The sequence below is a fragment of the Coptis chinensis genome, chromosome 8 (assembly GCF_015680905.1).
Source record: "Coptis chinensis isolate HL-2020 chromosome 8, ASM1568090v1, whole genome shotgun sequence".
Lineage (NCBI taxonomy): Eukaryota > Viridiplantae > Streptophyta > Magnoliopsida > Ranunculales > Ranunculaceae > Coptis > Coptis chinensis.
In genome coordinates this window covers 35,557,557-35,583,752 of record NC_141463.1, presented here as the reverse complement: position 1 = coordinate 35,583,752, position 26,196 = coordinate 35,557,557, and the positions used below count along the sequence as shown (strand labels likewise).

The following is a 26,196-nucleotide window of genomic DNA, read 5'->3' as shown; positions in this document are numbered from 1 at the left end:
TTGTACAAGCAATTCGACCTCTTATGGGGTGGGGTTTAAAGCGACTTCTCTAGGGGCTGACCCGAAGCAAGATTCTAGGCGGGGCTTAAGTGGGGATTTTGGTCTAGCAATTAGAGATAGAGAAAAAGTTGAGCCAACCAAGGCTTTGGTAAGAAACCCGAATATGCTTAACACACCCAAGTCGAGGGGGCTACGAGTGGGGATTTCTAGGGAGATTCAAGTTTGTGGCGCAAACTAGCTTTAGTCGGCATAAGAACAAACAACTAAATGGGTATCCTTAGCCTTTTGTTAGCTTCGTGGCTGGAGTCTTCTCACGGGCATCTCTTCTTTATAGCTTTATAGATTATGAATTCGATTCGAAACACACAAGAAAAGCGTTGATGGAACCATGCAAGCAAAGTGCTCATTAACTCACTAGCGCCCCAATCAAATCATTCCAAAGTACTTCCCTTGCGCCAAGTGCCGGAACAAGCTCTTGGTGAAAAAGACGGCGTGTAGTCGAGCGAAGATTATCCGTCGTAGTTATTTCCTTTTTCTTGAGAAAGCTCTGAGTAAAGGGAATGCTCGTGTAGTCGACACTTGCACTAAGCTTTTCAGAATATCTTCCGAAGAAACCCGAGCCGAGTCCGAGTCCGCCGTCTTGAGTGATAAGCACCGCTAAACCTCGGTTTAGTGCCTAATTTCTTCCATAGCACCCTTTATTAGAATTAGATGGTGGTGTATTGATCGGACATAATGCTCCCCTTTCGTCATAAAGTGGTTTCTCACGCTCTATAATGATGATCAAATCACGATCATGGGATAGCCCGGTTCTAATTCTATATCGGATTAGAATTGAAATTAAGACCCAAGCTTATTTAGTTCCGGATGATGTAGAGCCAATTCGAATTTATTTCCTTAGGTTCCTAGCTCTCCTCTACCGGGTGGGTTGGAAAACTTTCATATCAAAGGGGTTAGCTCTATCGAGCGAAGGTTAGGTTTTCAAAGTGGTAGGCTTAGAGCCGCAATAAAGCTAGAAAAGTCTACCGATGAAGCGAGTAGTCTTTGCCAAAGCAAAAAAGGTAAATGCTTATTTCATCTTTCTTGAGATGAAATGCAAGCGGTATTGGTGGTCTTTGGGGTCCAACTTCTTTCTTTTTATGCAGTATTGGACTTGCCGACATATATCCAAACGTAAGTGAGTCGGAATCAAGCTCTTGTCGTCATTCCATTCGAAACGATGCTATAACTTAAGAAAGAGGCGGCCCCTCTTATAATAATAGTAGATCATTTTCGCATGCTATCCATTTGAATTGTTTTTTCCTCCCTTTCCCGGCCAGTCATTTCGATCATTTTTGCATTATAGTCCTCCTCAACTAAAAACAAAAACACCTAAGATTAACAGAAGAAGGTCTATCCCTTCAATCCATTTTGAAAGCCAAGCAAGCTCGGGTAAATGGCCTAGAAATACATGCACACCTTAGATATAGATTGGCATGCACACCGCCTTTATTTTGTTCTTTGTTTTTCACGTTGGTATTGCAACAATTTGAATTAGTTGAATGTCTTATTTTTAACTCCTATTTATTTTGTAGCAATGCCTCGAACAAAGAATCTGAATGTGAAGAATGCAGCAAAAAGTGTTTTCACGGGTGCTAAGAAGTTGTTAGGTGGGGGGAGTAGTAGTTCGGGTCGCGAGGAGCCTGAGAAAAAAGAGAAAGGGCAACAACTACTACCGGCATCAGTCCGTAGAGGGGATCGGAAAGCGGATGATCCCAGTAATGTAGTAAGTGGTGTAGAGTTAGGAAATCAAAAGAGAAGAAAGCAAACAATTATGAGTGATGTAGATTTAGATGTAGATGTAGATGTAGATTTAGATTTAGATTTAGATGAAGATGAAGATGTAGATGTAGATGATGTAAATATGGATCGTGGGAAGAGTGTAGCTGTAGGTGATGATGAAGAAGATGACGAAGAGGGTGTTGATGACGCGGAGGATGAGGAGGACGCGGAGGATGAGGAGGAGGAGGAGGATGATGACGAGGAAGTCCCTGAAGTCTCCACGTGCACTGTACCTCCAAGTGAATATTGTGAGAAAGTCCAACAATGACTTGGAGTTCCAGAGAGGTGTTTATGGAGGTGGCCCTCGTGTGTCACATCTATTGTATGACTATGCAGTGCACGTAGCTCGCGATGTTTGGGAGGGGCAGGTAATATTATCATATAGTGTCTATTAGTATTTAAATTTTTATTATTCTGAAACTTGTGCATACATTAATACTAAGTTTTTGTTGTTTTAAGGGCGGCGAGAGGGGTGTTGAAGTGCCATGGGCACCCCTCAACAAGTTGGTACAATGGGATATCCGGAGGAGAGTGTTCGTGACCGTTCTACTTTTTCACGTGGAGCTTCAAAGGACCGGGCTTATGTGCTCGGGTCTTAGGTGTATACAGGCATCGGGATCCCGTGTTGGTCTCTCGTTTGTGGAGAGGTGGCATCCGAGACCAACACGCTTCATATGCCGTGGGCGAGATGATGACAATCACGTTGGACGATGTTTCCCAACTCTTAGGAGTTCGTCGAGAGGCAAAGCGTTGGATTGGGGACACGATTTGACCTTGGAACAGAAAAAGACTTCTCCACAAAAATCTTGGCATACCCATGGATAAGATAGATGCGGAGATGAAATCCAATAAGTTCACTTCCAAAGTTAGGATGGATTTCTTGATGAAGCGGTTTCTTTGGGAAGGTAAGAGATGAAGATTTCACGTGATGAAAATGGGGTTGTTGTGAAGAAGCGTCAACCCAAAAAGAGGTGCAGTTTCTTTGTGAGAGCTTATCTGTTATTTTTCTTTGGATGTACCGCCTTTACCGACATCGCCTGGAACTGGCTAGTTCCGTTTTGTTATCCGAGGTACTTTCGAAATTTGCGAGATCGAGACTACTGGCGTGGGGGGAAAAGCCTTTACCGGGCTTACTTGCGGGGATCTTGGGACCGCCACAAGTGCCAAGGTGAAGGGTGTTGGGGCTATTTCACTCTCCTACGGTATTAGTTTTTGTTTTCTTTTCAATGTCAATTTTATCTATCTATTACAATATTAACTTCGGTGTCTATATTAATGTAGGCATGGATTTATGAGTACTTCCGGTGTTAGAGCCATACCCAAATGAGGACTATCATTTGAGCATGTCCCGTGCTAATAGGTACTTCAGTTACTCAGTCTTTTATGCTAGCACAACAGCTGCATTGAAGTATACCGAGCCACCATTGATAATATGACCTTGTACCGATGTAAGTATTTTTGTATGTAAATAGTTTTATTTATTAATTAAAACACATCTGTGACACTTTCTTCCTGAATTGTTTAGGGCTATCTCTTTGGGGGATTTCCATCTATCCGCTTTCTTCTTCCCCCTCCCTTTTGTTTGAGAAATGTTGGGATTCAAAATCAATAGCTGAAATAAAGACCGAATTAAAATAAATATTTATATCAAATTAAACACCGAATTAAACACTAAATTTATATCAAATTAAACATTCAAATAAAAACCTGTGATGTATTAAACGAAGGTATCGAAGGCTCGCGAATCGGAGGCTCGCGAATGGAGGCTTTGGTAACCGAGGCTCTGCAGAATGGAGGCTCGCAGAACTTGCGTCTCCTTTGTAGGAAGTCTCATTAAACTTTGAAATTTCAATAGCCATTTCACCAATCTTTTCAATAAAATATGAATAACCCTCAAAAGTATGCGACGCATCGTAAGCCACTTGAGAAGCAACCTTGATAGAATGAGCCACTCTCAAAGGTTCATTTGAGACATTCCCGACCACAAATCCAGTATCAAACTCCGCTCTATAAGTGTTAGACTTTTGCATCCACCGCGTCAATCTAAAATGGTTTGGAATCTCTTCAATCTCGTATCGCATAAAAACCTTTAAGATATGACCACAAAGCAAACCCATAAACTGAAAGTACTTGCATTTAGCGATCTCCTCTAAGGTTCCTCTATCGAAACTCACTCTCCAAACTGAATTCTTCATGGGTCTCTCCATTTCACCATGTAGCTCCGGTTCCATACACATAATTTGTTCCCATCAATTTTGTACTCCATCTTTGCCTTTTCTAGTTGCTCTTTAAATTTATTGAATATTGAGATGATAGACCTTCGCGGCATGCATAAGGATGAAAGCATCGTTAGGCACAATCCGTGAACTATGCTCGATCGCGATATCGAATCTCTTTCTTTCCTAGCAAGCAAAGTCAAAGACTTCTCATTACCATGTACAAACTGCATAAAGCGTAGTCGCCGAATTGACAAACCGGGTCATAATGAGCATTCATCGATTCACCGACCCGGTCGTGTGCATACCGACAAAAAAAGGTGCCACCGAGATAACAAGGAACCCATTTCTCCCGATTGAATATATCTCTGTCAACCAAGGATTTTCGGGACAACTCATACTTCTCAATGATTGTACACCATCTTCTCTCAAAATCAACAATCCTATACTCTAAAAAGAAATAGTGTTCTTCAACTTTCGGTTACCAATGTCTCAAATTTGGTAAATGACATCTTCTCTGGAATTTCTGCATAATATGCCAAAGGCGAACTTGATGGCCAGTATTAGGAAACACTTTGGCAATGGCTGGCTTTGTCATCGCTCTATCCCGGTCGTGATGATGATTGCAGTTGGCGCACGACCACCCATGGCTGCAAGCCAGGCCTTAAATAGCCATATGAATGTATCTTCTGTCTCATCAAGCAACAATGCGTAACCAAACTGAATCGACTGATAATGATGGTTGACTCCAGTAAAAGGGGCAAAAGGCATGGAATATGCATTGGTACGATATGTGGTATCAAAAGACACAACATCTCCGAAATATTCATACCGGCATCGAGACCTCCCATGAACCCAGAAAAAGTTCACCGCAGTCCCATTTTCATCTAAATCAATAAGCGTAATAGAACCGGGGGATCCTCAAAGACTCTTCTTCAGATAAAATATTGGGTAAAGACGGCAGTTGCATCACCTTCTTTAGGCATCTTTCCGGTCAAACCATAATAATGGTTCCAACAATCTTTCGTGTAAACCCAACTTCCTCTCCATGGAAAACAGATGCCACTTTCCCAACGGATAAACTGTTATCACTAAATATCTCGGTCAAACACTTCACCGCCCGGGCATATGTTTGTTAGTTTTCATGCAAATTTCTTCGATGGGGTCACCGGACCGTGACTATGGTCATTATGAGCAACCGACCTCATATATCTCTTCATGCATTCTTTTTCTTAATACGAATTCTAGCTTGGCAAACCACGGATAGTTGATGTATTTCTTGATCGGACTTCATCTCTTAGGAGTCTTAACCCCTTCACGTGAGCAAACCAAGTAAACAACCACTAACCAAATCCACCGATTTTGTTGCTTAGAAGTCGTCCGAACACGAAGTCTCAAATCCCTCTTGTTGACCATACTCTTTGTAATAAGTCTTTGCCTCGTCAATACTTGTAAAAGTCATTCCTATATAAGGAGCGACTAATGTTTGCGTGCCTTGAGCGGGGGCTTTAGTAGGCGAAGACCCAACCACGTCTTCTTCGATATTGATTGATGTCTCTGTCTCCATTTCTATAAATCGAAAAAATTAAAAATATAAATAACTTAAACAAAAAATCCCAATGTACATAAGCGGTGTAAATAACTTAAACATCTAAAACTCGACAGAGTTAACCAAATATGCTACTTCACGAACTCAGCCGAGTTCAAAACTCGGACAGAGTTCACGAATATGCTAGTTCACGAACTATGACGAAGTTCAAAACTCGACAAAGTTCACCGAATATGTTAGTTCACCGAACTCGACGAGAATACGGCATGAAGAATATGACATGAGTTCAAAACTTCGACGGCGTCAAAGTTCACGAATATGATACTTCATCGAACTTCTCACGAGTTCAAAACTCTAACGAATCACGGCATGAAGAATACGCGAGTTAACCGAACTCCCGTAGAATACGACGAGTTCAAAACTTTGACAGAGTTCACGAACTTCGACGAGTTTACCGAATATGCTACTTAACGAACTCGACAGAGTTCAAAACTCGAAAGAGTTCAAAACTCGATAGAGTTCATCGAACTTCGGCGAGTTCAAAACTCGGCGAATCACGGCATGAAGAATAACGACGAGTTCACGAACTCGAAAAGAGTTTTGAACTTAATTTACGAGTTCAAAACGACGAGAAGTTTCAAAACTTCGACAGAGTTCAAAAACTCGAAGAGTTCAAAACTCGATAGAGTTCAACGAACTCGACGAGTTCAAAAGCAGTTCAAAACTCGAAAAGAGTTCAAAACTCGATAGAGTTCAAAACTCGAAAGAGTTCAAAACGATAGAGTTCCGAACTCGACAGAGTTCAAAACTCGACGAGAACACGGCATGAAGAAGAACGACCGAGTTCACGAACTCGAAAGAGTTTTGAACTCTCGATACGAATCTGACGAGTTCAAAAACTCGGCAGAGTTCACCGAATATGCTACTTCAACGAACTCGACAGAGTTCAAAACTCGAAAAGAGTTCAAAACTCGATAGAGTTCACCGAACTTCGACGAGTTCAAAAAACGAGAATCACGGCATGAAGAATACTGACGAGTTCACCGAACTCGAAAGAGTTTTGAACTCGGCGTAATCACGACGAGTTCAAAACTTCGGCGAGTTCACCGAATATGCTACTTCAACGAACTCGACAGAGTTCAAAACTACGAAAGAGTTCAAAACTTCGAAGAGTTCAAAACTCGATAGAGTTCAAAACTCGAAATACGGCATGAAGTTCGAAAAAGTTTTGAACTCGAACGACGAGTTCAAAACTCGTGAGTTCAACCGAATGAAGAAGTTCAAAACTCGAAAGAGTTCACCGAACTCGAAGAGTTGAAAACTCGACAGTTCAAAACTCGACAAAAGTTCAAAACTCGCATGAAGAAGTTCAAAACGGCGAATATGCTAAGAATACGACGAGTTTTGAACTCGAAAGAAGTTCAAAACTCGAAAAGTTCAAAACTCGACGAGTTCAAAACTCGACACGAATAGTTCAAAAAAGAGTTCATGAAACGGAATGAAAAGAGTTCAAAACTCGAAAGAGTTTTTCACGAATTGAATAGTTCAAAACTCAAATACTCTTCAACGAACTCGGCGAGTTCAAAACTCGAAAGAGTTCAAAACTCGAAAGAGTTCAAAACTCGATAGAGTTCACGAACTTCGGAGAGTTCAAAACTTCGACGTAATCACGACATGAAGAATACGATGAAGTTCACCGAACTTCGTGGAGTTCAAAACTTCGGCGAAGAATCACGGCATGAAGAATACGACGAGTTCAAAACTCGGCAGAAGTTTCATCCGACGTATCACGACAGAGTTCAAAAACTCGGCGAGTTCACCGAATATGCTACTTCAACCGAACTTCGACGAGTTCATCGAACTCGGCGAGTTCAAAACTCGGACGTATCACGGCATGAAGAATACGACGAGTTCACCGAACTCTAATGAATCGGCATGAAGAAGAACGACGAGTTCACGAACTCGACGAATCACGACAGAGTTCACGAACTCGACAGAGTTCAAAACTTCGGCGAATCACGGCATGAAGAATACGACAAGAGTTAACCGAACTCGGCCGAATCACGACGAGTTCAAAACTTTGATGAGTTCACCGAACTCGGCGAGAGTTTACGAATATGCTATTTTCAACGAACTCTAACAGAGTTCAAAACTCGAAAGAGTTCAAAACTCGATAGAGTTCATCGAACTCCCGACGAGTTCAAAACTCGGAAATCACGGCATGAAGAATACGACAGAGTTCACCGAACTCTGACAGACTGTATACGACAGAGTCCACCGAAATTGTCGCCGTCTTTAAACGAGGGTATTAATCATAACTATAATCATAGCAACCTAAATTAAATCAAAATTCAAGGTTTTATGGTATAATGACAATCAAGTGTCAATTAAAGCATTATTAATAGGCAAGCACCATAACCAAATGTGGACTATAGTTGAAGTGCCAAATGATACCTGTCAGAGAAGAAGAAACCAAGTGAAGAAACCTAATTGCCAAATGATGAGAAGAAGAAGCCGAGAGAGCCGAGCCGTAGAGAGAGAGAAATTTAATTTCGGTTTTTTTTTTTGGTTAGATCGGTGTGTAGAGTATTGGTGAAGATGGGTTTTTTTTTTTTTTTTTTTAGAGAAGAGGATGAAATATCGAAATATCGGTAAATATCGGTAAATTTGGTGAATTAGATCTTGAGATCTAGAGGGCGAGATCGGACGGCTCAAATGAAGAGTGAGATAAGGGTGGCACTCTAAGAGTGGCACCCTAGACAAACCGTATATATATATATATTAGGAAAAAAAAACCTTATGCCTTCTATGCACCCGCTCTCCGACCGCCCCTAGCGTCTTTTAGAACGCTGCTCCGTGCTTTACATGATTTTTTTTTTTTTTTAATTTTTTTTTTCATATGAGCTGTAATTTTAGGCCCATACATATAAATACACGCACACCTTTGTTGAACAAGGAAGCAAAAACTATTTGTTTTCCCACCTCGACTCTCAGAAAAGATTTGCATCGAAAAAAAAAAAGACTCTCAGAACAGAAAAGCCGCCACTTCTCTCAAACAGGTAAACAAATGTCGCATTACCATGTCCTTAATTATTTATTTATTTAATCGTTTGAATCATAGTAGGGGCATATATTGTTGACACGTGTTTTTATATAGCAAATTATGGAGGAGCTTTGGAGACTAGTAAATGGAGTAAGACTAATAGCCAAAGAAATAGCAAAGCATCGACAATTACAACAACTCGTTTCCGCTACAGATTTAGCTGGACTAACTAAAGGAAAACTTATCGAGTTTTCGAACATTACTAGACCCATCCAAGAACCAACCCTTGTTCATTTCAAGGACCCACCTCCTCATATTCAAGAAGAAATGGAAACTATTACTCCTGTGGACCATACCTTAAAACACACAAATAATGTTGTGACCATACCCCAAGAAGTTGAATTACCAAAAAGGAGAAAGCCACGGGAAAGACGAGTCCCTTCCACTCCTTTTTCAAGGGCACTTGGGTAATTTTCATTTTTATGTGTTATTTACTTTGTAATTCATTTTGTTTTACTTATATTTATTGTTGGGACAAGTTTTCAAGGTTTGCTGGTTTGGGAGCTGGGCTTGCATGGGGAACTATTCAAGAGTCAGCTAGAAGGATTGTGTATGGGAATGGGAATAGTGATTCACAACACAAATCACATGTGTTGTCTGAACAAAATGCGCAAAGGTTGGCGAGCACGTTTTGTAGAATGCGTGGTGCTGCACTTAAAGTTGGACAGTTGTTGAGTATACAGGATGAATCACTCATACCTGCCCCGGTACGATGAACCCACTTATAGACATATTTTAGTTTGTTGCTCGCTGTAATTTTGTTGATCAAGTCCTATGGTTGAATTGCAGTGGTAATATAGAGAATAAAAATATCTAATATTGGATGCTTAAACAGGCATCTGTCCAATCTGATGTTGGTGTGTTAGTAGCTCAGTTTATATTAGAACTTCTTTGTGCATACCTGGTTGGATGTTTGCTTATTCAATTTAGTCCTAGCAGCTATTGTAATCATTCACTCTGAAAGCAAGTTGAAGTGAGTAGGAATTTTCGTGTAGCAAGCTACTTATTAGGGGGAATTTTTATGGCTCGTTTCCCACGGAGAGAGAAGACAACCTGACTAAACATGATCTTACTAGTAAAGAAATCTGGTTTTGGTGCTGTATATATAGTTTGACATCACCCGAGTTTCTTAATACGAGTAAATGGTTTGACCGGTTCTGGGGAGATGCATATTGTGCTGTAGTAGTGAAATCCCATACCATTGGCACTCTCCTCAACTTTGTATGTTCCAACAGTCAATTTAGCACGCCTTCAGATTACGAGTCTTTACTTTCTGTGCCTCTGACACCTTCCACCTTCAGCATGTGGAAAGTAACAATTGGTTATTCCACCTTTGGCATTTGTTTTTCAATGACAATGTATCTTCTTTTAGAAGTTGAAAAATCTTTGAATATCTAGAAAAAAAATCGTTCCAACAAGACCAGTTTCATCAAAAACCCAATATTTAGAACAAAGATTGTGACATTTTAAAGTACTAGAATTTCGCAAGTCCAATGATCTTATCATTACCCCTTTGGCCCTTTCACATATGTACTCTAGTGTTTTCAGTAATGAATATTTTTCAAGAAATTAGTTTTGATGATTAATACGATTGAAAGATTCAGAAAATTTGTTCACATCAATAGTGATTTTATCACATGCTGATTGGCGGAAGTAAATGAAAAGAAATTCTCGATTGCAAGGCAAGTCGACAATGAAGAGAAATTCTTGGAGTTTGGAGATAGTTGGGGTGCAAACCAGGGGATTTTTTTGAAGTTGCTGGACGAGTGAGAAACTGAAAGGCTAACAGAATGGCGGAGGCAAAAGTAGGAACTTGGACTGATGATGACTTGAAGGAGTATAAAGATGATGATGAGGAAGATGGTATGGTCAAGTTTGAGTACTCAGAAGGGGAGGAGGAATGGGACATGGACTACCTGTGGTGGTGGTTCCACCATGGTGGTGGTAGTTAGGTTCTTGCAATTTTTTCTGCTTGTGCTTTTAGGCCTTTTCTGGCTATTGTAATTCTTTTATTTTCTTTCTTTTGTGTTGACCTTTTTTCGGCTGTTTCTGGTTGGGGTCGGTCTTTTGGGTGTGGTCCTCGCCTTATTGTCTTTGCTATTGGTCTTGGTGTTGATGTTATCTTCCGAGCTATATCAATTTACCAAAAACAAAACCCATGTATAGATCAGGAGTTGACATTTAAAGTATAATTTTTTTTTGAAGTAAACACAGTCCTTTACCTTCTTCTTACATTTGCACATTTTGATATCTGTTAATCTGAGCTGAACAATCTTGAGGAATCGAGAAAAGAACTTAATCTTTCATCTTGTACTCTTGCTTGTGTTCATCTTTTCTCCAGAAGCATATTTATCCCTTTAATATATAAATAGTTACAACTGAAATGGGGGATGAGGGATAGTTGGACGCTATTTGCTTGAGCTCTAGTAGGAAGTAGAGGAGGAAAGAGTAGGATGAGGATAAATTGAATTGTTATAAGAGATATGAGGTATTGAGTAGTAACACTTAAAAGCACTAAGCTTGCCATTTGTAATTTAAAGTCCCCTAGGGTTAGTTGATTTTTTTAGACCCCTCCTTCAGAGCCAGAAACTTTTAGGGAAGTGACACTATGCTTCTAAAACTTCCCTTAACTGTGGTCCCAGACGCTAATAGACACGAGCATGTCAGCCCTAGTGCCAAGCATTGTGTTAGGCATATCCAAGGGTACACAGTTGAAGAGAATTTCAAGATCATTTTCGTGTATGATGTTGTGCACTAGATTGAATATTGTGAAGGATCTAATTTATTGATTGGGTGTTAGAACACTGTAATTCACATTTCTTTCTTGCATTCATTTATGAACTTTCAAACTGTGTATGCACCAGCTTAATGAGGACTGTTAGAACAATTTAGTTGTCATGCTTAGTAGCTCATAATTAAATTAGGATTGAAGTTATGCTTGTTTCTGTTTCCTAGTTTTTTTTTGTTAATCATCACACACACACACACACACACACACATATAGTCAAAATGTACAAAAAATTTATCACTGTCCAGAATGTCCCTGAGCCATAGTGGGCAGGGTTTGTACCCATTCTTTGGAATCAGGATTAGATCTGCCATGAGAAGCAAGCATATGGGCAACCTTGTTACCAGTTCTGTTGACCCATTTAATACAGTAGTTATCTACAGTAGATAATAGTTCTAATGCATCCATTAGTAATAGCTGAGAAGACCATGATATATTTGCATTCTTCATCTCCAAAAAGGTGCTGACAGTTTGGGAGTCAGTTTCCACTTCCAAGTTCTTTATGTCGAACTTCCAGCTCCATTTGATACCTTTGAGGACTCCACTGCTTTCTGCTTCTTCGTGTGTGAGGTCTCTCGTTCAGTTCCTGCAGCCTACAAACCACCATTAGAATCCCTTAGAACATAGCCATAACTTGACCCTCTCCCTCAGATGAAAGATGCGTCAGTGACTAGCTTGACATTGGTTGATGTCAGGTGGTCTCCAGTGCAGTACCTTCCTGAGTGTCACCTTTGGTTCCTGCAAGGTCAGGGATTCAAAGAATTTTCTAACTAGTAAAGAAGTTTTGAAAATATTGGTGGTCTATTTTCATGTAACAGTGAACATCTCTCCAACCAAAATTTTCAGTACAAATACAAACAAAATTTTGTCCAGAGTTTACTGTTGATAGGCCAATTTGGTGGTGGATTATACCACAAATCGATCCACTGTTTCACCTGCAAGCTTTGGAAATGAGATAATCTAACACTCCAAGGAGTATTAACCCATAAACATGGCTACCCTCCAAGGACTAATTTGTGGTTCTCGGGTTAGCCTCCTGTGGCTATGTTTTTATTTTTATTTTGTTTCATTGTAATAGTAAGCTTTCTCAGCCTACTTTCTTTTCACTTTTAATGAGATTTCAACTTTACCGAGCAAAAAAAAAAAAAAAACTAACCCATAAATATCTAGTGAAGTGACAAGGATAACAATAAATGATGTACAGATTCCACTGGCATTCCACATAGTGATATTAGTTATATTGGAAATCACTTTGATGAAACGAAATACGGGGGTAGCAAACCATTTTTTTTTTTTCATTTTATTTATTTTGTTTTAAGAAATAAAATAAAAAATCTTTTTCATCAAAACAGCATACTTTTTATATACATTTTATTTTCTTAAATCATTAGTTCATTAACACTATTTGATATTACATTTAACCTGCAAAGCATGCACTCTGCACTTATACGCACACTGATAAATAGATAGAAGCACTCCAAAAGAAAATAATGAGACAAACCTAGGAGGAGAGCAACAACAAGTCTTGTTCCGAACTTCACGAAATGATCTGAAATACTTGAACACTGCTGGATAGTTTGAATGATGCTAAACATGACAGATTTGAAGCATGCAAAGCTTCTTTCTAATGATAAACATTTCATGAATCAAAATTGTTTTTCTTTTTTCTCTTGGACTCAGTTGGAATCGTGAAATTTGGGGATAGAATTATATATGGTGTAGAAAACCTCTGGAATCAACCAGAAAAAGAATCTGAAAGTTATTCCTTCACCTGAAAGAAAGCAAGTAAATACTATTACACAAAAGGTGAATATTACCATATGTGCAGTAACCATGTAGAGCATGGAGAGAATAGTAAGAGGCTCCCATGAACGGCTATTGTTGAAGCTGTTGAGGTTGCTGTTGCTGGGAACTGGTGGTCAGTTTGGATTAAATCTGAAGCTGTGTAGGCATTTTATTCAGGAAAAATCCATTGGCAGCAGATAACTAGATGGTAAAAATGTAAGTCAAAGTGGGTTTATTATTTGATCTCTCATACATAGAGCATTAAAAGTCGCAGCTGATGAAGCTGCAAAAGTTGGATCTAGGCTTGGCAGACCCATAGAAGGGTCTCGAGTGACATGGTATAGGAAAGCAGACCCATGGCTTTATAAATGGGAGGTTCCTGACTTTTAGTACTATAGATTCTAATGATCATCTAGCAGTGGTGTTTGTCTTACACAAAAATCCCTAAAACATATGTATGCCTATGTTACACGGACACACCATATTTTAAAAATAATCTTTGTCGGATATGTGTCCGTGTCTGACATGACAAGGACACATATTGTATGTGATATACCTCGATTTTTTATATTTGGCCGTGTCAGACACTTCGCAACTGTGTCAATGTAACTTAGATGTACATTGTACTCTATTCGATTATTTAAACATTTACCTAGCAAAAGAAAGAAAACGGATGTTGTAATACCAATGTGACCATATTTTTTTATTACTTTAGTGACCAATTTCCGGCTCCAATATTCAATTCTTTTTGGCTAAGTGAGCTTTGAAGTTTGAATGTATTAAAGATAAGAAAAAAATAGGATTTACAAGTAAAGGCTCGAAAGACATGCACCAGCCCGGAATGGAACCCGGGTCTGTACCTGTGGCAGGGTACTATTTAACCAGTACACCACTGGTGCTTTTGTTAAAATGGTTTTAAGAATTGGGTGTGGGCTGCAGAATTCCATCCTGCGCAGATAAAGCCCACGTGATTTTTAGTCATGCAGTCATGCCCAATAACCACTCTGGCCGCCCACTTGATTTTTTTTCCGACTTTAATAAGCATGGATGATCTTACTGTTTGCTTAAAAGAATCTCTAGGAAACTGTCTTCCTGTTCTTCCACCCAACATTAACTTTATGGCTCATGTTCTGACCAAAAGGAAGTATTTAGAGTGCCGGGCGATTCTGAAGGAACAACTCATTAGTCATCTCTAGTTTTCTCAGGAGTTGCACATCTTCCCCCTCTCCTCCAGTTTTTATATTAATAAAAGGTACTTCATAATTACATCGTGATCCCTTCTTATTTAACGTTAAAAGGAGCTACAAGTCAAATTAACTACCAACACTTCACACTCGTAAGAGTTACATGTTTATTACATATTACCATGCAATGGATGTTATTAGATTTTAATCTGTTATATGTATCATCCACTTATAGGTTTTGGCTGCTTTCGACATTGTCCGCCAAGGCGCAGATATTATGCCACGAAGCCAACTCGATCAAGTTTTGGAGGCCGAATTAGGTACAAACTGGACTTCAAAGCTGCTGAGTTTCGATTATGAGCCTTTGGCTGCTGCAAGTATAGGGCAGGTGATTTGAATTGCAATTATGTTACTTGTTGTTTCCTTTTTCATATGCTGCTGCAACATATTAATCTTCTAATATTGTGGGGATATGGAGGTTAGTTAAAATCTTTATGTAAACAACTTTTCAATGTATATTTGATCCTTAGAATGCATTAAGGTAGGCTGAACGCCTGAACCCAAATACAGAAGGAAACATTACAACCAATAGCATATGTTAAGCTAAAATTATATTTTCCCACCCGAATATGATGTCTTCTAGATTAAGACCTCTCACCCAAACATCAAGCCCAACCCCAAAGCTACAAGCCTACATCTTTGCAAGTTACAACACATGGTTTTATCAATGGAAGAAAATCCGTCTTCAAAGAATATTCGGTTCCTCTCCTACTGTTGAGATGTTTGTCATAGTCCCACATGGGATGTGTGAAGCCTTGCAGCATAGTAAATTCATGGGTCTCTCCACTTATCACCAATTGCTTTTAAGTTGGATGCTCATAATGTTTAAGATGATTTGGTTGAGAGAATAGTTGCAATTATTATATTAGTAGGAAAAATAATTGCCACGCCATACTTTTGTTGATGTTACCGAGGCCCATTTTGAAATTTTTGTGAAAGTATAATCCCTGTTTGACAATTACCCTAAATGAAAAGAAAGCGCAATAAAAGGAAGAATTATATCTTAACATGACTTGGTTGAGAGAATAGTGTTCTTGTCACTCCAGACCCTTCTATGGTCTAACACTAGTTCTCTTAATTCAAACCAGGCCAATAATTTGAGGTTATTTTACCAACTTATGCACATCCCAACCGTTTATGGATCTCTAAAGCCCAAGGTATCATTCTTGGGACCGTGGTTATTATGAGAGTTTTGTTTCACTGTGGTCATCTTCTTGGTAGAGTGGTGCTGTAAATTGCATTAGCACAAAGGAGCTTCTTACTACACCAAAAATCCTCAGTAAAAGGGATTTTCTCACCAATCTCAAGCTTGAGCCATGTGCTTTTAGAAAACCTCCTTGTTGTTCATGATTTCATTTCGTAAGGCACAACTATGGTTGAATTTACAAGATTGGTATGCCAACCTAATCCATTTGCTCCATACTTGCCTTTTATTTTTTTGTGAATTCCATTGCCACCAATCTCTTTAAGGCATTCAAAATCCAAATGCCGTGTTTGATTTGTGGGAGTTCTAACTTTATGGTGCGTTTGGGAAATGAGAATTGCAATTCTTGTGGGAGTTGGAATTCTTAAAGAATATGATTCTCATGATTATGGCTATTTGGCAAACAATGAGAATTTTTGGTAACTCTCACTGTCAATTTCCTACGCACCCTATGGTTTCTCAGAGAGTTCTTACATTTTTTATCCCCTCTTTGTTTTTTGTTTTTATATTTCACAAAAAAATAAAGGAAATGTTAATACTTAATATACTGGATAATTAATAATTTTTTATATACTATCTCCATACAAATAGCAAATTATTTTCATATAAATCCAAAAAAAGAAAAGAAAAATGGAGCCGTAGCATTAGAAAAAAAGCTACAGCCGTAAAATAGTACCTCAAATATAATCAAAAAATTATTCAAAAGTTAAAATCAACTTGAAATTCTTAAGCATGAAAGGGGATGTCGTCATTCACAACATCAGAAATCCTATTAGGTAGTTGATTTCCAATCTCCATAGGAGTTCAATCCCAGTCCTTGCTTGATTATCAAAATATTTAACAAATCGTTCATATAGACGAAGTGATCTTCCCTTATATTGCCACAAATGCTTGGTTGCCTGCCAGAATGTATTAACTTAAATGACATGTCATATAAATATAGTTTATACAGAGAGATAAAATTTGGAGGTACCGGCATTTCACATTCTTTAGTAGCCTCTCAATTAGCAATGTTGGTGCCTCCAAATTTTATGTCTCTACTATATTTATATGACATCACTTAAGTTATTAACACCTATGATTGATACATTATGTCACTTGACAGGCAACTAGGCATTTGTGGAAACACCAAGCATTATGTCTATATGAGTGATTTGCTAAATATTTTGATGATCAAGGACTTACTGAATTTTTTGATGGGCAAGGACTGGGATTGAACCCCTGTGGTGATATGAAATCAACTATTTGACAAGATTTCTGAAGTTGTGGATTCTAACTTTTGAATGAATTTTAACTTCTATTCGAGGTACTTCATATTTTATCACAGGCATTATTTTTCTTATGCTAGGGCATCACCAATGGGGCCTTCATATGGGCCTCTATCTTCAAATTTGAGGGACCAAATACAGAAATGGGCTTCCAAATGCAGCCCCTATATGGGCCTGTATAAATACCATCCTTCAATGATATCTTCATTTCTACCGACTATTATATGGGACCCGGCCCGTTTTGCGAATTTTATGTGAAACAATGAAAACATTAAATCAAAATGTTGCTCTTGTGAAGAGTCAAACTCGCAACCTACCCACTCCCAAACTAACTCAATACCCAAACATCTGCCACTGATCCATCAGAACTTGTTTTGATAGAGTCTCTAAGCAGTTTAATCTTAAATTTAGTGGTCGCACTGTAGAACCCCTCATTTAGAGGTCCTCAATATCATGTTTGTCCTTTATCCTAACCTCTAAAATGCTGATGTGGCCCTCTATTTTCTATTTTGAGGGCCTGCATTGGTGATGCCCTTTTTTTTTTTTTTTTATGTTTGGATTCATATGAACTTAATTTGCTACTTTTATGTTGATAGCATATGGAAACTATTATTTTTCCATGCTATTATGAAATGAATAAAGAAACAAAACAACATTATCTTTTGTTTTTGTGACATAAAAAAACAAAGCGAAAATGGTGGGGGAGACGGGAAAAGAAAAGTTGAAAATTCTTAGAGCAACCAAACAATATGTAGGTGTGAAATTGACAATGAGAATTGCAAATAATTCTCATTGTTTGCCAGACATCCACGATTCTTGCATAATCATGAGAATCCAATTATTTAAGTATTCCAATTCTCATTCCCAAACGCACCCTTAGTGAAAATATAGGCTAAAATCTTATTCTTATTTATTGTGCATTAAAGTGAGAACTTTCCTACTTAAGAGCTTTAATCCCACCCAAACTCTGTCAGTTCCCCTACTTAATCAATGTTTTCCACTTGATACAAGTTTAGTGGCGAAAAGTTCCCACAAGTTGGGAGATTGATCCAACTTTACCGATGTTACATTGACACTTCATATTTTAAGAATAATCTCATGTCTGATACATATCCATGTCGGACACGTTGCATATGATATACCTCAATTTTTTATTTCGCCGTGTCAGACAATTCTTATCCATGTCGGATACGGACACACTTATCCGTGTCAGTGTAAGTTAAAAATATTTCTAGTAAAAAGAAAGTTTGTCACGATAAAGCTTCCCACAGTGCAAACATACCATTTATTCATTGAAATGAGACGATATCTACTAACATCATCAGATGAGCCCTCAAAGTTGCATGAGCTTCTTTAATCTTTTAGCCACTCCACTAGGAATTGAGAACAGAGAAATCCAGTACACAGGTAGATTTCGACACCTTTAGATATTCTCTTGAGAACTATATGTGTTCTTTTGTTTGCATGTTGTGGTTATTGCTTTTTCTTCTGGTCTTTTTATATATATATTTTTCCAAAAGGTGGTTCAGGATATTACATTCTTGTCTTCCATTGTTCTCTTATTCATATGGCACAAGATGAAATTGTTAACAAACATCAAGTAAGGAATGTGTGTATATGTGATTTTGCAAACCAATGTTATAGCGGCATATTTCGATGCTAAAAGATTTCATACAATTTGTTAGGGTAGGAAATTAAAAGGTCTCTATAGTTTTTAACTAAGTTTTTGTTGGTGTTTTTCCTATCGGAGGTACTTATCCATTTGTGAAAGTGCAAATACATGCAATTTGTGTTGACAGTGACATTTCTTGGACTTTAAACATCTAAATTCCATTGTTTAATATTGAGTGCATGATTTTCTACTGTTGGTTATGGTAGCTTGAGTAACATTCTATGTGATTAGATTGAAATGTTTGGCAATCATTCTTTGTTAGTTTGTTTAACTGATATTTCACGAGCTATTATGTCCATATCTTTCCCTCTAAGTTTCAAATACTTTTCAGGTCCACCGAGCTGTCACCAGAGATGGTTTTCAAGTTGCAATGAAGATACAATATCCTGGTGTTGCAGATAGCATTAGAAGTGACATTAAGAATGTGAAGCTGCTTTTGGATTATACAAATCTTCTTCCAAAAGGACTTTATCTTGATAGTGCCATGAAGGTAAATGCTTGTGTATGTAGGATAGAATTGTTTTTTGTGGGTTTCTAGTAGTCCTCAAGTCAATATGGTGTCTGGATTTCTTCTTACTTCTCAACCAGTTTTACGTAAAGTAGGAGATGTCAGTTGTGGCTTATAAACCTGTGGAAGAGTAATACTACCTTGCATCTTGGCCCTTATCTCTCTTTTACCCCTTCTTTGTATAGGATTTATTAAAACAAAATGAAAATTACATACGGAGAGAACCATGCCAAGGAAGCCTTTAGCAGAAGACATAAGGCAAAGTTATTAGTTTTGCAACCCTACAACCAAGGCTAAACGCCCTTTTAGCTGGATCCTCATCCTAATAGAAAAGTATTTGATCCATAGCTGGATCCCCATCAATTTACAAATGTAGAACGTTGAAACAACCTCGGCATAATACTGTGCATCTGCATCGACCAAAAAATAGCCCCTCTCCAAGTGGATGTGCACGGCTCAAAGAAAAAGAGTGACTAAACCAGCTCTTGTATGCTCAAATAATCCAAGGAACTTCATTGTCCAAAGAATGAACAGATGCAACTGTTCCATTATCCACCAAAACTGAACACTTCGTTGTACAGTTGGTGAAAAACTTGTGGATCATCTCCTTCTTACTTGTGCCTTTGCGAAGAATATTTGGGACTTTTTTTTCTCGTCATTCCTTAAACCTTGGAGGGCACCTTCTAACATAAAAAAAGCACTAAGTATAAACTCATACTACAACCACCTTTCTAACAAAGCATCATGGATTGTGGATCACCTCCCTAGAGCTATTGTTTGGAACTTGTGGAAGGAGAGGAACACAAGAATATTTGAGCAACTAGAAAAAGACATCCACAAGGTAGTGGAAGGGATCAAAGAGGAGTTACACAATTGGGCATGTGCTAACCCATGTTTCAAAAGGGTGACCTACCAAGACTTTATTTGTAATTGGGATACCCTTGTACTATAAAAGGGTTTGTAACCGGGCATAGGGGATCCTCTTGGGCATTGAGTAGCTCCTTGCTACTTAGCCTATTACTTGTAACGCTATATCTTTATGATTTTTACCAATAAAAAAAAAACAGTTGGTGAAAAACTTAAACTAAGATGCCTAGAAACCCGCTTGACTGATTTTGTTACCTTTTGCCAAACTTCTACTCAACATCCACACCCTTAGTAAATGCCATGTAAACTCCCTTCAGACTGTAGGTGTTTTAGAACTGCTTTCACTATGAAACTTTCAGGAATTGCTAGATAAATGAGTTGAAAATGGAGCATTCTGAAGGGAAACGTGTTTAAGGAATGCTCATACCTAGTTGGGTTTGAATATAGGGTTTTAGGCTTTGGCCTCTATCGCTAATAGGTATTCTGGCTTTAACCCTTATTTCTGAAAAAAATGTCCAAGTTGCCCCTTATGAAAAAAGGGCTGAAACCAGAATACCTCTTAGTAATAGGGACATAGGGGCAAACTCTAAAACCACAAAAACTTTTACAGCAAAAAAAAAGAAGGAAAATAGAATCCCATAAACCAAAGAGATCCCTGTAACACTTGTTAACATCATTTGATGATGAGTACACTTATCTTATCAACAACATTCCCATTCCAGAATCCAGATTCAGATCCACCTCCCAAAGAATTACACACTTGAAACCCTAAGAAGCCATAAGCAAAGCAACACTTTGGCTGTTTCAAATTTTAACAAGATCGTAAATTAAACTTTTGTGTATTTCAAAGCTTCATAAAAAGTACACAGAACAACACTTTGGGTATGTCAAATTTTTTCAAATTACTTTTAGGTATTTCATATTTCTTTGAAATAACACAAATCACCACTTTGGGTATTTCAAACTGCTTTAAGAAAATTCTAATCAGAACTTTGGGTATTTCAAATTTGTTAAGTAAATAAAGAAGACTATTAAAGAAGGTTAATGGATATTGTTGTTTGAACAAATTTGGAGGTCTAGTTCCACTTTATTGTAATATGTATGAAGTGGTTGAATTTGGACTGAGATTGATGAATACAAATATGGGTATGGGAGATTAGGACATGTGTCCAATTATTACTTGCAAACATTTTGGGTTTTTAGGCTTTGGCCCTTATCACTCATAGGTATTCTGGTTTAACGATTTTTTCATGAAGGGAAATTTGGTCATTAATAATGTGGATTCACTGCAGAAGGGCCAAATATATTTTTTTCAAAAATAGGGCTAGAGCCAAAATACCTATTAGTGATAAGGGCCAAAGCCTAAAAACCCCTTGAATATATCCACCTCAAACCTCCCATAACCAAAGATAATCATGCTCCTTCTAGCTTTTCATTTCACGCAGTTAGCCTTCCACTGCTCCCTGTCCTCAACTCTTTATAGATATAAGCCTACGGAAAATTCCTTTTTTGAGACAAAGAATCAAATTCGAAACAAATAGGAGTCCCTTGCTTGATTGTATTCCTTGGTCAGTTGTTTGAGATCTTTGTCATGCACATGACAAAGGACACATCTAGAAGCCACTTTTGCGACCTCTCTTCTTCAGAACTGCATTGCTAGAACTTGGATAATGACAAACATTCCAACTCATGGATGGAGTTGATTTGCCAAGGAATCCCCATCGGATTAGGTCTCAAAATTTTGGCATCTCTTGACTTTGTTACACCCAATGGATATAGGCTATCAAGACTTTTTATGTTATTGGAAGGCTCTTGTGGGATAAATGGCTATATTACTCATTTGTATTTTGTATGGAAATTGTTGATTTGCTAAAGCATTACAGCCTATCACCGAGGGATGCCTTGGTTTTGCTGTTTAACTGTTGCATTGATTTGAATATAAGATTGACTTTTATTGAGAAATAAATTTAAAAAAAAAAACGGTGCAAAACAACTACATGAAACACCTGTACTGTGTGAGGGATCTTCCATACACCATTAGAAATACTCACTTGAGCTATTGTGAAATACATAAATGCCTCTCATTTTAGTTAATGACGTTGCATTTTGTGTTCTTTGTTCTGGTGTAGTACCATTACGGATCTAGGCTCACAAGGAATGAAATTCAATCCCTAAAGTTGCAGGAAGATATCTATACAAGTCTTGAAAATGTGCATTTTGAAATACTTTGCAGGTAGCAGAGGAGGAACTAGCTAGAGAATGTGACTACGAGCTTGAGGCAAGCAATCAAAAGCGCTTTTACGACCTGTTATCAAACACAGAAGGATTCTATGTACCCATTGTCATCGATGATATTTTGACTAAAAGGATTATTACGACTGAACTTGTCACTGGTAATTAAGTCTGTCCTTTATGTTTTCCCAATAAAGCAGTATTCTATTGTCAAAGGAGAAACAAATGCAAGATGAGGGGGGCACTATCTTGGTTCTTGAGAAGCCAAGAAAATAAGAACAAAGAGTGTTACAAGGGATCAAGCGTGCTCCCCATCTGATTAGTTACTCTAATAGCATGACTCAAACTGAAATCCTGAAAGCAAGCGTCCCTCTCTTGTTGCTTCTTAGTAGCCAATATCATAAGCAAACTCTTGTTCCCACCTACCCATCCACTATTCAAATAGCAGTATAACTTAATATGGAATTCTGTAGCTGTCATTAGGTCCTGTCTTTGTCGTGGACATCTGTATTAAAATCATTTTGGTATAACTAGTGAGATCAAATCATGATAGAAAGCACTTTATGGGCACATGAGCTTATATTGAAATCAGTATCTCACCGCCCCCTGCATCATGTGATGCAGGACCGGATAATTTTGTAAACACTACTTCATTATTAATCCCGAGTGGATTTTGCCGATCAAAAAAGAAAGAAGAAAAAGAAATTAACGTATCTTTCATTAAGAAACATGAATTTTTTTAGCATAAGTGCATAACGCTTAAATATAACACACGTCATTGGTCCTCTTGTCATTGTAACAAGAGAAAAGGTGATTTAATGTCCCTTTGGGATCTTCCGGAAGCTCCTTTATATAAACTTACTGTCAGGCATCAGCTAGAATTTATAGTTGTATTTTTTGTTTGTACAGGAGTTCCTATTGATAAGGTGGCACTATTAAGTCAGGAGACTCGTGATTATGTCGGCAAAAAATTGCTGGAGCTCTCATTGAAGGAGCTTTTTGTCTTTCGCTTCATGCAGGTAGCTTTTCTTTCCTTACGTGTGTTTACCTTTGTTTGAGCTTAGCTTTATCAAAATATTGCCAAATCTCAATGATGAAATATGGTGGTGCCCTCATCTGATTCAGGCCATTTGAGAATTCGATAACGTAGTGAGTCTGTGCTAAATCAGATAGACATGGAAAGCATGTTGAAAAACAGAAGCACTTTAATGATAATTTGAGGTCTTTCAAAAGGCAGACACCGATCATAACATACAAAGTTCTTTTTAAAACACACACTAATATAGTTAAAGGCTACTCTTGGCGTTTTGGAAGCAACCGTGATTCTGATGTTGCACGTCAACTCTATCATCGTCCTTGGTTGCCTCAGAAATAGTTCTAGTTGCAATACGGGTTTAGACTCACTCAGCCATCCAATCTTGCTCTTTTGGAAGTCAGCAGAAGCTCCAGCATGATTGTGGGTTTAAGTAATTAAAATAATTTTGAATGCTGTAATGCTATAATTATTGTTGTTATTTTTATTGTTATGAGTAGTATCTCTATTATCATCACTATTATTGTTATTAGTATTTTTATTGTTGTTACAAGTGTTGTTTCTATTATAATTATTGTTTTTAATATTATAGTTATCATTATTTATGATCTTACTATTCATCAAGGTTTTATTTGATGTTGGAAAGGAAGTAATCCTTTTAAACTCTTTACTTTCTGAGGGAATTGCATATCTTTCGATGAGTTTCTTTTGTTTTGTCTTCCATGTGTTAGTTTGTGTGAATTTTTAATCTTATTTTCAAAGTTCTTTTAAAGTCGGTACTTTCTGAGGGAATTGTCATTGCATGTGTGTGTGTGTTTGTCTGTGTTTTCTTGTGACCTCATGTTTGTTTGCTTGTATGATTTTTTCATATCTTACAGACTGATCCTAACTGGAGCAATTTCCTTTATGAGGAGAGGACAAATGTGATAAATCTCATTGACTTTGGTGCAGCTAGAGAATATCGAAAGAGTTTTGTCGACGACTACCTGAGAATGGTATGTCCTCCTTGCACGTAATGAGGATATCATGGAAAACAAGAAACCTATTTTTAATGTTCATTATGCAAAAGTTCCTTTATATTATTGTAGAACGCATAGAACCACTTAAACTGTCTGCATGATTTAACTCGAGGTTTTGTTTTCCTTCTGGTAAACTATGTTCCAGATACTAAATATAGCAGAAGAGAATGTTATTTTCATAAAAAGATTTCACGGCATGTTTTTCCATCCCTTAAACACATTATAATTGGATGTAAACATATTAAATGATCACTGGTAGGGTTATGGTGACAGCAACATATTCTATCGGCAGAACCAGATTATATTCTGTTTTTTTTCCCATATGAACTTTTGTTTATCTTCATCATAATTGCCTGAAGATTTTCAACTGTGAGCAGGTGCTTGCATGTGCAAATTGTGACAGAGATGCAGTTGTTGAGATGTCTCAGAGGCTTGGATTCCTCACAGGGATGGAGTCGGAAGTAATGTTAGATACTCATGTTCAAGCTGGTTTTGTTGTGGGTTTGCCATTTGCAAAGCCAGGTGGATTTGACTTCCGCTCCACCAATATCACTCAAAGTATTTCTAACCTTGGAGCAACAATGCTGAAGCACAGATTGACCCCTCCACCAGATGAGGTTTACAGTCTTCACCGAAAGCTTTCAGGAGCATTCTTGGCCTGTATCAAACTTGGGGCTATTGTACCATGTAGGGAACTATTGCTCCAAGTTTATGATCAGTATCAGTTTGGTGATGACGATGATGATGTCCAGTCAAGGATCTCCATATCGTGATACACTCTGCACCGTGACTATCATTCTTTATTCATTTTTATTGTATAATATAATGTTGGAGTGGAATATGGTGACCTGTTGCCTTCTGTATTTGAACGTTGGCTTGGCACCTGCATTGGAGGATGAATAAAAGTGTTGTTCACAGCAGTGAGCTGCAAGCACAATGGGAAAATGCATATGCCCTCGCTTGTTCTTTAAATTGTTTTTATTTGGTTTGTCTATCATACATTGCACTTTTTTTTTTAAGGCGTCTCTTATTGAGGAGAAAGATCAACTCAGAGACAGGAGCAGCCAAAGTCAATTTCTTCCCCTAATGTTAATGCTCTGTTGCTTGATGAGTATTGGTGTTTGCTCTGTTGCATAAATTGTAGTATTGGTGTTTGCTCTGTTGCTTGATAAGAAGACGGGCACCAAAAGAATATTTATTTTAACGGTGGCTTTGCGAGCTGCATGCAAGTCAGTAGTCATGTTATCTTTGGGAAACAAGGTCTGTAAAATGGTTTCCCTTATAAAATGTTCACAGGAGTTGCTTGTTTCTGTTATGTTTTTGGCTGGTTACTTTCTGCTTTATTCGAGTTCATTTGATAGTTGTGTTTTGCCTAGTTCCTAGATGTTGTTTGTGATCTTGACACGTGGTGACAACCGACAAGACCTTAAAATTTATGAATGAATTTAAATTTAATATATATGATGTAATGGAGATAGTATTGTAATAGTTAGTAACAGTGTAACACTGCCAAATTAAGACATGTTTTATTGGTGAGGACGTATATGAATGAAGTGGACCCTGGGAATATGTCATGGTTCACTAATCTTGATCTCCTTGGTACATATTCTGGTCGTTGTTGTTATTAACCGATGACTGTTCAATGGATAGAAGTGTTGGAGTATCAACAACAGATAATGGATAGAAGTGTTAGGGTCAACAACAACAGATCCGCTGGTTGTAAACCTGTAGTGTTGTTGGCGCTTGACTGTGTGTCTGTGTGTTAGTTATCTTAGACACTTTGGTACGTTTATAAGATTAGTCCGATTTTTGAACAACCATTCAAACTCTTGACATACCAATTGAGTGGGACGTTTGTTCTTTGGTTTAACTGTTTCTCAACAGTCT

At 38.0% G+C, this 26,196-nt stretch overlaps 1 protein-coding gene across 2 annotated transcripts; it reads left to right on the top strand.

Annotated features, from left to right (window-relative positions):
• The first annotated feature begins 8,369 nt into the window (after positions 1-8,369).
• On the top strand, positions 8,370-25,303 carry LOC147481296 (protein ABC transporter 1, mitochondrial-like). 2 transcript variants are annotated; one of them, XM_086576976.1, is made up of 9 exons: positions 8,370-8,645; positions 8,744-9,096; positions 9,177-9,396; positions 14,682-14,834; positions 18,982-19,140; positions 22,259-22,418; positions 23,167-23,276; positions 24,169-24,285; positions 24,687-25,303. In XM_086576976.1, exons 2-9 carry the CDS (start codon positions 8,750-8,752, stop codon positions 25,080-25,082), a joined length of 1,662 nt encoding a protein of 553 aa, XP_086433102.1. In that variant the 5' UTR covers positions 8,370-8,645; positions 8,744-8,749; the 3' UTR covers positions 25,083-25,303. The 2 variants fall into 2 exon arrangements, with proteins under 2 accessions (XP_086433102.1, XP_086433103.1); XM_086576977.1 differs by having other exon boundaries at positions 8,407-8,645; positions 9,169-9,396.
• The last annotated feature ends 893 nt before the right edge of the window (positions 25,304-26,196 follow it).

Bases quoted from the DNA above. Each gene is read 5' to 3' on its own strand.
- LOC147481296 (XM_086576976.1), top strand. From the start codon at position 8,750: ATGGAGGAGCTTTGGAGACTAGTAAATGGAGTAAGACTAATAGCCAAA. The intron at 9,097-9,176 runs GTAATTTTCATT...CAAGTTTTCAAG, and splicing joins CCTTTTTCAAGGGCACTTGG to GTTTGCTGGTTTGGGAGCTG. The intron at 23,277-24,168 runs GTAGCTTTTCTT...CATATCTTACAG, and splicing joins TTGTCTTTCGCTTCATGCAG to ACTGATCCTAACTGGAGCAA.